The sequence below is a fragment of the Oncorhynchus clarkii genome, chromosome 7, assembly GCF_045791955.1.
Source record: "Oncorhynchus clarkii lewisi isolate Uvic-CL-2024 chromosome 7, UVic_Ocla_1.0, whole genome shotgun sequence".
NCBI lineage: Eukaryota > Metazoa > Chordata > Actinopteri > Salmoniformes > Salmonidae > Oncorhynchus > Oncorhynchus clarkii.
This window is the reverse complement of record NC_092153.1, coordinates 36,242,154-36,254,282: the sequence shown is the minus strand read 5'-3', so window position 1 is coordinate 36,254,282 and position 12,129 is coordinate 36,242,154. Positions and strand designations below refer to the sequence as shown.

Sequence of the window (12,129 nt, the reverse complement as noted above, 5' to 3'; positions counted from 1 at the left end):
CTCAAACATATACACACACAGACATGCACAGACACACACAAAGATGCGCGCACACACACACACACACACACACACACACAAATACCACCCAGTTATTTGGGCCACCCACCCAGTTCAGAGGAGATGAAAATCTCTCTAGTATAAAATATTGTCGTCCAGGGACGCGTTGTATGTTGTCATTTGTCATTCTTGCCTTTGATTGAGTGTGTGTATGTATGTGTGTGTGTGTGTGTGTGTGAGGGTAATATGAACTTTAACCAGATGTGAAGGGGATGCAGGGATCAGCCCTGGTGAAGCTACAGGACGTGACATTGTGATGACAGCTGAAACAGGAAACAGGATCCTGACGACTGATCTGATGTTGGTCATCAGCTGTGATGTTACCCAGAATGAGAATATGAACAGACAGACGTTTGGGAGACATGAGCTTATATGTGTCATTGACATTAACTGGCTGTAGCAAGAGGTGCCTGGTACACACTCAGGTGTCTGGCTTGTAGTGAAGTAATATTTGATATACAGTATATGTATAATACCAGTCAAAAGTTTGGACACCTACTCATTCAAGGGTTTTTCTTTATTTGGACTTTTTTCCTACATAGTAGAATAATAGTGAAGACATCAAAACTATGAAATAACACACATGGAATCATGTAGGAACCAATAAAGTGTTAAACAAATCAAAATATATTTTATACTTGATGACAGCTTTGCACACTCTTGGTATTCTCTCAACCAGCTTCATGAGGTAGTCACCTGGAATGCTTTTCCAACATTCTTGAAGGAGTTCTCACATATGCTGAGCATTTGTTGGCTGCTTTTCCTTCACTCTGCGGTCTAACTCATCCCAAACCATCTCAATTGGGTTGAGGTCGGGTGATTGTGGAGGCCAGGTCATCTGATGCAGCACTCCATCACTCTCCTTCTTGGTCAAATAGCCCTTACACTGCTTGGAGGTGTGTTTTGGGTCATTGTCCTGTTGAAAAACAAATGATAGTCCCACTAAGCACAAACCAGATGGGATGACGTATCACTGCAGAATGCTGTGGTAGCCATCCTTGTTAAGTGTGCCTGTCGTTAGTTCAGGTGTAGGCTGTTTGTCCGGTCATTGGGTTATCAGTACTGATGATAAAAAGACGTTGGCCAGGGTTAATGTGTGTGTGTGTGTGTGTGTGTGTGTGTGTGTGTGTGTGTGTGTGTGTGTGTGTGTGTGTGTGTGTGTGTCTGTGTGTGTGTGTGTGTCCTGTGAAGTGGGAACTTCTGAGTTGACTCTTGACCTCTCACAACCTTTAACCTTATTGCTTCCTAAAGGTCAGAGGTTATGTAGTACACCATTTGATCCTTGCCCTTTCATCGCTCACTGTCTACTGTGTGTTTGTGTGTGTATTTAATGTATGTGTGTGTGTATTCCAGCTGTACAATGAGGAGATCCTAGATCTGTTTGACGGAGCCAGAGACCCAGACTGTAAGAGCAGGAAGTCTAATATCAAGATCCATGAGGATGGCAGCGGCTCCATCTACACCACCGGAGTCACCTCACGACTTGTCAACTCAGAGGAAGAGGTGTGTGTGTGTGTGTGCGTGCGCTATGACTGGGCGATATGGACAACTTCACGAAATGGGAGATTCACAATACACTGTATATCTTGATTTCAAAAAGAATATTCTCAAAATAATCTTTGTTGTACAGTTAAAGGTGAAATACACCTCATTTCTAACAGTCAGCAATTTCCTAATTGAATTCAGGGCTTGTGAAATTATACCTAGAATAAATATAAGCCTTCCAGAACCATAAGACCCACTGATTTTATCAAAATTGTTTTACCTGATTTTGTTGTTGTTGCAGTAATCACTGATCTGGCTTTCAAGTCTGTCTATGAGAATGCCCTTTTTGTTTCAAATTTCACCAGAACCATGCATAATGCACATTCACTAATAATGAGAAAAATCTTGCAGCAGGCATTATATAAAATGAACACAGGTTTCAAACAATATCTCAAGCACAAGCCCACATACCAGCTAATCTTTATATTTCAAGTTTTTCTATCTTGGATCTATTTGCTATTTGCTAACTTATTTATCAGAATGAGAACGAGTTGTCAATTCCTTATATAATTGTGTTTTATGCTTATTGCACATTTAGAAAACACAGACTAGACAGCTAGTATAACAGTCTTTGGCTTAAATGCTGCTAGCGGTACATAGTGCTGCTAGCGGTACATAGTTCTGCTAGCGGTACATAGTGCTGCTAGCGGTACATAGTGCTGCTAGCGGTACATAGTGCTGCTAGCGGTACATAGTGCTGCTAGCGGTACATAGTGCCGCGTGAAACAAACTGAGCACACATTTGCCAGATTCAATGTTCATTGATACTCCTTTTGTGTAGTATTGTATTCTCTGCTCACAATATGAGGAGTTGAGACATAAAAAGGGTCTCATTAGAAAGGTTAACTTCTCTAGCACAGTTAAATAATAATGTGTTTCCATATGACCGATTCTGGACCAAACTTCAATTGCAAATAGCGAGAGAGGAAAAAAGTGATCTCTCATCTTTGTTATTGCGAGTGGCAGGGGGAGCGGCTTGGTGTGTGTGTGTGTGTGTGTGTGTGTGTGTGTTTGTGTGTAAACGGGAAGGTACACAGTCACAGCAGAAGGAGCGAAGGAGATCAAAAAGATAACATGACATAAATGCTCGTAAAAAAACAAAACATTTAATAAAAACTAGGGTATTGCGAAACAGGCATTTGGAAAACTGCGCTAAAACATACATTCAAATGTGATGTATTGCCCAGCCCTAGTGTGTACAGTACTAACAGTTTGTGTATTACAGCTGTTACAGTGTCTGAAGCTGGGAGCGTTGTCTCGTACCACGGCCAGTACCCAGATGAACGCATCTAGTTCCAGATCTCACGCCATCTTCACCATCAACCTCTGTCAGATGAGAGTCTGTCAACAAACTGAGGTAGGGTTGGAGGAAGGGAGAGAGGAGGGCGAGGGAGGGAGTTATGGATCAGAGAGGGTAGATACAGTGCTTATAGAAAATCTACACCCCCTTGAACCTTTTTCACATTTTGTTGTGTCAGTGCCTCAGTTTCATGCATTTAAATGCGTTTTGTTTTTCTACATATCTACACACCATATGATTTATGTATTTTTTGGGTGAAAATAATGCTGTATTAACAGTGATAGCAATGCGAAATGTCATTCTGAGAAAACATCACTAACGTTACACACAGTTGATACACGTCGATTGCCGTTTCTTCCCCATCACTGTCATCAGAAGACACTACAATGTCTTCAATGAAAATGTTTTTGCCTAAATCAGGGATTTCCTCATCGTCTGATTCATTTTTCAGAGTCCGAGAGAGCCAGCATGGCACAAACGTCCTCCAGAAAGTAGTCCACACAACTTTTTCCCACTGAACTTTGTCGATAGCGCCTGATAAATTCAGCAACATATTTGCAGTTCTCCATGGCTAACTTTATATCTTTCGAAAAAAAATGCAGTAGAAAGGATTATGTATGCATAATGAGCAGCTCATTTAAAGACACAAGATGCTACACCGCAGACCAATCTGAAACTCATCTCTCTGCATGTCCAACCCACTCATTATCTCAGCCAATCATGGCTAGCAGGTTTTGGCTTAACCAACTATGCTCGTAATTTAACAACTTTATTTGTATTTACAGATGGCATAGAAGTTTGTTATTAAGGCACATAAAAGTTCACATGTTCCAGAAGGCATTTCTGCCCAAAAAAGCATTATTTTTTAAACGTTCAAACGGCTCTCCTGTGAAGTCGTGACTTGCGACATACACCTAGTTTCCTGAAACGGGTCACATTTACCTTTTTATTCCTTAGCCACTCCACTGTAGCTTTGGCCGTGTGCATTGGGTTGTTGTCATGCTGAAAGGTGAAATGCTGTCCCAGTTCCAGCTTTCTTGCAGAGCGCAGCAGGTTTTCCTCTAGGACTTTTCTGTACATTGCTCCATTCATTTCCACTTCTATCCTGATAATTCCCTGGCGATGAGAAACATCCCCATAACATGATGCAGCTACCTCCATGCTTCACAGTAGGGATGAGTGTTCTTTGGGTGATGTGTTGCGTTTGCTCCAAACGTATCGCTTTACATTCAGGTCAAACAGTTACATTTCTGTTTCGTCAGAACACTACACTTTTTGCCACGAGGCTACAGAATCAAGTGTTTTTTTTTTACATACTTCAAATGCGATTCCAAGTGGGCTTTCTTGAGTAATGGCTTCCTTCTTACCACGCTACCATACATGCAACATTTGTGGAGTGCTTGAAATATTGTTGTCACATGCACACTTTGACCAGTCTTCGCCTTAAAAGCCTGGAGCTCTTTGAAAGTTTCCATTTGACTCTTGGTAACCACTCTAATCAGTCTCCTGCTTGCTCGGTCATCCAGTTTGGAGGGACGGCCTGAGCTCCGCAGGGTATCGGTGGTGCCATACACTTTCCACTTTTTAGCAATTGTCTTGACCGTGCTCTAAGAGATATTCAAGGCCTTTGAAATCTTTTTATACCCATCCACTGATCTGTGCCTTTCCAGAACTTGGTTCCGGATTTCCTTTGAAAGCTCCTTTGTGCTCAAGGTTGAGTTTTTGCTTTGCAATTCACTACCCAGCAGAGGGAACCTACAGGAACTGCTGAATTTATCCCAAAATCATGTGAATCACTACAATTTAACACAGGGGAGGCCAATTAACTTGGTGTGTGATTTTGAAGGTAATTGGTTACACTTGAGCTAATTTAGGATTACTATTACACGGGAGCTGGACACTTATCCAACCAAGATATTTCTGTTTTGATTTTCTAAAGAAAACCTGGACTCTTTTTTTTCACTTGGAAGTTGTGGAGTAGGATGTGTAGATCAATGGGGAAAACCTATTTTAATGAATTTTAATTCCAGGCTATAAGGCAACAAAAGGGGAACATTTTGAAAGGTAGTGTAGACTTTCTAAAGGCACTGTTGATGTATTGACTTAGGGAGAGACTCAAAGATAATAAATAAAGGTAGAAGAGGGGAAAAGAGGAGTGAAGAGGAGAAAGATGAACGTATCAGACCGAGTGACAAGTAAAGTAATGACAGTAATACAAATAATTAAAACGTTTGAATTAGTGTTTGTTGATAATTGTTCACTAATTGTGGTCTCTCTATCCGTCTCTCTCTCTCTCTCTTCAGGAGAATGGTGAGGTGAACGGAGGTGTAAATGAAGGTGTGATTGGGGAGGTGAACGGTGATGAAAATGGAGGTGTGATTGGGGAGGTGAACGGAGAGGTGAATGGTGTTGTCGGAGATGGAGGGTCTATTATCAAGCCTGAGTATGAGACTCTGATGGCCAAGTTTCACTTTGTGGACCTAGCTGGATCAGAGAGACTCAAACGCACCGGAGCAACGGGAGAACGGGCTCGGGAGGGCATATCCATCAACTGTGGACTGGTGAGGAGTGTGTTTGTGTGTGTGCGTGTGCTGCCACTTCCAAGGAGCAGGACACTAACCCGTACGTACGCTTATAAGAAATCCCACTAGGCCCTCCGACAAATCATCAAACAGGCAAAGCATTAATAAGATTGAATCCTACAATACTGCCTCTGACTCTCGTCGGATGTGGTAGGGCTTGCAAACTATCACGGATTACAAAGGGAAGCCAAGCCGTGAGCTGCTTAGTGACTAGACCCTACCAGACAAGCTAAATGCCTTCTATGCTCGCTTCAAGGCAAGCAAAACTGAACAATGCATGAGAGCACCAGCTGTTTCCGGACGACTGTGTGATCACGCTCTCTGTAGCTGATGTGAGTTAGACCTTTAAACAGATTAAATCAAATCAAATGTATTTATATAGCCCTTCGTACATCAGCTGATATCTCAAAGTGCTGTACAGAAACCCAGCCTAAAACCCCAAACGGCAAGCAATGCAGGTGTAGAAGCACGGTGGCTAGGAAAAACTCCCTAGAAAGGGACATTCACAAGGCTGCATGGCCTGATGGACTACCAGGACGCATACTCAGAGCATGTGCTGACCAGCTGTAAAGTGTCTTCACTGACATTGTCAACCTATCCCTGACCCAGTCTATATTAGCTACACTTTTCAAGCAGACCACAATAGTTCCTGTGCCCAAGACTGCCAAAGTGACTTGTCTAAATGACTATCGCCCCATAGCACTCACATCTGTAGCCATGATTTAAGATGACGCCGACAGAGATGGTCGCCTTGCTTCGCGTTCTTTAATGTCACTTTAATAATGTTTACATATCTTACATTGCTCATATCTGATGTATATACTGTATTGAGACACAATCACAGGACACTTTAATAAACAGGCCGGCTCTTTTCCGGCCGACTCTTTTCTCTGTATACATCAATGATGTCGCTCTTGCTGCTGTTGATTCTCGGATCCACCTCTACGCAGGCGACACCATTCTGTATACATCTGGCCCTTCTTTGGACACTGTGCTAACAAACCTCCAAACGAGCTTCAATGCCATTCAACACTCCTTCCATTGCCTCCAACTGCTTTTAAATGCTAGTACATGCTCTTCAACCGATCGCTGCCCGCACCCCCCTGCCCGACTAGCATCACTACCCTGGATGGTTCTGATCTAGAATATGTGGACAACTACAAATACCTAGGTGCCTGGTTAGTCTGTAAACACTCCTTCCAGACTCACATTAACAATCTCCAATCCAAAGTTAAATCTAGAATCGGCTTCCTATTTCGTAACAAAGACTCCTTCACTCATGCCGCCAACATACCCTCATAAAACTGACTATCCTACCGATCCTTGACTTCGGCGATGTCATTTACAAAATAGCCCCCAACACTACTCAGTAAACTGGATGTAGTCTATCACAGTGGCATCCGTTTTATAACCAAAGCCCCATATACTACCCACCACTGCGACCTGTATGCTCTCGTTGGCTGGCCCTCACTACATATCCTTCGCCAAACCCACTGGCTCCAGGTCATCCTTAAATCTTTGCGAGGTAAAGCCCCGCCATTTAATCCAAGTAAAAATTCCATGTCTTAGGTCAATTAGGATTACCACTTTATTTTAAGAATGTGAAATGTCAGGATAATAGTAGAGCAAATGATTTCTTTCAGCTTTTATTTCTTTCATCACATTCCCAGTGGGTCAGAAGTTTACATACATTCAATTGGTATTTGATAGCATTGCCTTTAAATAGTTTAACTTGGGTCAAACGTTTCAGGTAGCCTTCCACAAGCTTCCCACATTAAGTTGGGTGAATTTTGCCGCATTCCTCCTGACAGAGCTGGTGTAACTGAGTCAGCTTTGTAGGCCTCCTTGCTCGCACACACTTTTTTAGTTCTGCCCACAAATGTTCTATATGATTGAGGTCAGGGCTTTGTGATGGCCACTCCAATACATTGACTTAGTTGTCCTAAAGCCATTTTGCTACAACTTTGGAAGTATGCTTGGGGTCATTGTCCATTTGGAAGACCCGTTTGCGACCAAGCTTTAACTTCCTGACTGATGTCTTGAGATGTTGCTTCAATATATCCACATAATTGTCCTACCTCATGATGCCATCTATTTTGTGAAGTGCACCAGTCCCTCCTGCAGCAAAGCACCCCCACAACATGATGCTGACACCCCCATGCTTCACGGTTGGGATGGTGTTCTTCAGCTTGCAAGCCTCCCCCTTTTTCCTCCAAACATAACGAAGGTCATTATGGCCAAATAGTTCTATTTTTTTTTTCATCAGACCAGAGGACATTTCTCCATAAAGTACGATCTTTGTCCCCATGTGCAGTTGCAAACCTTAGTCTGGCTTTTCTACGGCGGTTTTGGAGCAGTGGTTTCGTCCTTGCTGAGCGGCCTTTCAGGATTGGTCGATATATGACTCATTTTTACTGTGGATATAGATTATTTTGTACCTGTTTCCTCCAGCATCTTCACAAGGTCTTTTGCTGTTGGGATTGATTTGAACTTTTCGCACCAAAGTACGTTCATCTCTAGGAGACAGAATCTTCCTGAGTGGTATGACGGCTGCGTGGTCCCATGGTGTTTATACTTGCGTACTATTGTTTGTACAGATGAACGTGGTACCTTCAGGCTTTTGGAAATTGCTCCCAAGCATGAACCAGTCTTATGGAGGCCTACAATTTTTTATTGAGGTCTTGGCTGATTTCTTTTGATTTTCCTATGAAGTAAAGCAAAGAGGCACTGAGTTTGAAGGTAGACCTTGAAATACATCCACAGGTACACCTCCAATTAACTCAAATGATTTCAATTAGCCTTTCAGAAGCTTCTAAAGCCATGACATAATTTTCTGGAACTTTCCAAGCTGTTTAAAGGCACAGTCAACTTAGTGTATGCAAACTTCTGTCCCACTGGAATTGTGATACAGTGAATTATAAGTGAAATAATCTGCCTGTAAACACTTTTTTTTAAATGACTTGTGTAATGCACAAAGTAGATGTCCTAACCGACTTGCCAAAACTATAGTTTGTTAACAAGAAATTTGTGGAGTGGTTGAAAAACTAGTTTTAATGACTCCAACCTAAGTGTATGTAAACGTCCGACTTCAACTGAATATCACGCCAGTATTAATGCTAAATTGTAATATATTTATTGGCTTCTTCCCTGCTCTTCTGCATTTGCACACACTGTACATGGCTCTTTCTATCTTTTATTTTGTGTTATTGACTGTATGTTTGTTTATGTGTAACTCTGTTGTTGTTTTTGTCGCACTGCTATGCTTTATCTTGGCCAGGTCGCAGTTGTAAATGAGAACTTGTTCTCAACTAGCCTACCTGGTTAAATAAGGTGAAATAAAACAAATGGATCACTAGACATTTTAAACAATGCTACTTTAAATAATGCCACTTTAGTAATGTTTACATATCTTACATTACTCATATCACATGTATATACTGTATTTTATACCATCTACTGCACCTTGCCTATGCTGCTCGGCCATCGCTCATTCATATACTTATATGTACATATTCTCATTCACCCCTTTAGATGTGTGTGTATTAGGTAGTTGTTGGGAAATTGTTAGATTACGTATTAGATATTACAGCACTGTCGGAACTAGCCCTTCGCTACACTCACATTAACATCTGCTCACCATGTGTATGTGACCAATAACATTTGATTTGATGAAATGCTTAGAAAAGCTGGTCATGGCTCACATCAACACCATCATCCCAGACACCCTGCACCCACTACAATTCGTATACTGCCCCAACAGATCCACAGATGACACAATCTCTATTGTACTCCACTGCCCTTTCTCACTCAGACAATAGGAACACCTACGTCAGAATGCTGTTCCTTGACGACAGCTCAGCATTCAACACCATAGTTTCCTCCAAGCTCATCACTAAGCTCAGGACCCTGGGACTGAACCTGCAATTGGATCCTGGACTTCTTTATTTTTTATTTTTTTTTCTTTTTTTTTTTACCCCTTTTTCTCCCCAATTTCGTAGTATCCAATTGTTGTAGTAGCTACTATCTTGTCTCATCGCTACAACTCCCGTACGGGCTCGGGAGAGACGAAGGTTGAAAGTAATGCGTCCTCCGATACACAACCAACCAAGCCGCTGCTTCTTTAACACAGCGCACATCCAACCCGGAAGCCAGCCGCACCAATGCGCCGGAGGAAACACCGTGCACCTGGCCACCTTGGCTAGCGTACACTGCGCCCAGCCCGCCACAGGAGTCGCTGGTGCGCGATGAGACAAGGACACCCCTACCGACCAAGCCCTCCCTAACCCGGGCGACGCTAGGCCAATTGTGCGTCGCCCCACGGACCTCCCGGTCGCGGCCGGTTACGACAGAGCCTGGGCGCGAACCCAGGACTCTGATGGCACAGCTGGCGCTGCGTACAGCGCCCTTAACCACTGCGCCACCCGGGAGGCCCGGATCCTGGACTTCTTGACGGGTGGTGTAGGTAGACAGGTGTTGGTGTAGGTAGACAGCAACACATCCGCCACGCTGAGCCTCAACACGGGGTCCCGTGCCGGGTTGCGTGCTTAGTCCCCTCCTGTACTCCCTGTTTACCCACGACTGTGTGGCCGCGCATGACTCCAACACCCATCATTAAGTTTGCCAACGACACTACAGTGGTAAGCTTGATCACTGACGATCAAGTTTCTTGGTGTCCACATCACTAAGGATCTATCGTGGTCAGTCCCAACACAGCTGTGAAAAGGGCATGAAAACAACTCTTCCCCCTCAGGACACTGAGAATTTGTCATGGGCCCTCAGATCCTCAAAACGTTCTACAGCTACACCATTGAGAGCACCATTGTCAAAATCTTGAAGTATCCCTTTAATCCAGTAATTCTTTTGAAACTATTGATCCTCTAGGCCTGAATTGTGCTCTCTGGTGTATTTTGGACGTTGAGAGTGGGCTCCTGTGACTGGATATGTTTTTTAATAATATTTGTTTTGCCTCTGTCCCCATGTGGGCCCCTTCATTAATCTGTGTGTGTGTGTGTGTGTGTGTGTGATGATGTTGTGTATGTGTTTTAATTGGTGCTGAGAAACGTGATGATGATGGTTATGAGTATGTGTTCTAGCTGGCTTTGGGGAATGTGATCAGTGCTCTGGGGGACCAGGCTAAGAAAGGAGGACATGTTCCCTACAGAGACTCTAAACTAACGCGCCTACTACAGGACTCACTGGGAGGAAACAGGTAACACACACATGCACACACGTACAGTACCAGTCAAAAGTTTGGACATACCTACTCATTGATTGTTTTTTCTTTATTTTATACAATGTAAAATAATAATGAAGACATCAAAACTATGAAATAACACATATAGGAATCATGTTGTAACCAAAAAAGTGTTACATTTTAGATTCTTCAAAGTAGCCACCCTTTGCCTTGATGACAGCTTTGCACACTCTTGGCATTCTCTCAACCAGCTTCACCTGGAATGCTTTTCCGCCAGTCTTGAAGGAGTTCCCACATACGCTGAGCACTTGTTGGCTGATATTCCTTCACTCTGCAGTCCAACTCATCCCAAACCATCTCAGTTCGGTTGAGGTCAGATTTTTGGGGAGGCCAAGTCATCTGATGCAGCACTCGATCACTCTTCTTCTTGGACAAATAGCCCTTACACATGCTTCACGGTGGGAGCTACACATGTGGAGATCATCCGTTCACCTACTCTGCGTCTCACAAAGGCACGGTGGCTGGAACCAAAAATCTCTAATTTGGATTCATCAGGGCAAAGGACAGATTTCCACCGGTCTAATGTCCATTGCTCGTGTTTCTTATCCCAAGCAAGTCTCTTCTTATTATTGGTGTCCTTTAGTAGTGGTTTCTTTGCAGCTATTCGACCACAAAGGTCTGATTCGTGCAGTCTCTTCACAACAGTTGGTGTTGAGATATATCTGTTACTTCAACTCTGAACCATTAATGTGGGCTGCAATTTCTGAGGCTGGTAACTTTTATGAACTTATCCTCTGCAGCAGAGGTAATTTTGTGTATTTCTTTCCTGTGGTGGTCCTCATGAGAGCCAGTTTCATCACAGCACTTGATGGTTTTTGAGGCTGCACTTGAAGAAACTTTCAAAGTTCTTCTGTATATCACCCCTACCTTGTCACAACACAACTGATTGGCTCAAACGCATCAAGAAAGAAAGAAATTGAACAAGGCACACCTGTTAAAACTTCTTAAGAATCGGTGTCCCGCTAGCGGGACAACTTCCAGTGAAACTGGAGGGCGTGCAATTCAAATAAATAATCATAAATATTATGGATTTTAAACATTTAGGTACGTATAAATGTCTTATATTGGCTGAAAGCTTAAATTCATGTTAATATAACTGCACTGTCCGATTTACAGTAGCTATTACAGCTAAAACATGCCATGCGATTGTTTGAGGAAGGCACCCCACATCTAAATATTTTTCCACCGGCACAGGTTTCATACATTCACATATAACAATTAAATATTAACTTACTTTTTGAAAATCTTCCTCTGATTTGTCATCCAAAGGGTCCCATCTATAACATGTAGTGTCGTTTTGTTAGATAAAATCCTTCTTTATATCCCAAAAAGTCTGTTTAGTTGGCACCATCGATTTGAGTAATCCACTCGTTCAACTTGCAGAAAAG

The 12,129-nt window shown here is 42.8% G+C and overlaps 1 protein-coding gene across 2 annotated transcripts in view; it reads left to right on the top strand.

Moving 5' to 3' along the window:
- LOC139413244 (kinesin-like protein KIF21B) overlaps positions 1-12,129 on the top strand; it is a 121,161-nt gene that overhangs the window by 71,007 nt on the left and 38,025 nt on the right. For both annotated transcript variants that reach the window (XM_071160386.1, XM_071160385.1), the window contains exons 4-7: positions 1,414-1,563; positions 2,831-2,962; positions 5,209-5,466; positions 10,581-10,696. In XM_071160386.1, coding sequence (XP_071016487.1) covers positions 1,414-1,563; positions 2,831-2,962; positions 5,209-5,466; positions 10,581-10,696 — 656 coding nt within the window. The remainder of the gene's footprint in view (positions 1-1,413; positions 1,564-2,830; positions 2,963-5,208; positions 5,467-10,580; positions 10,697-12,129) is intronic.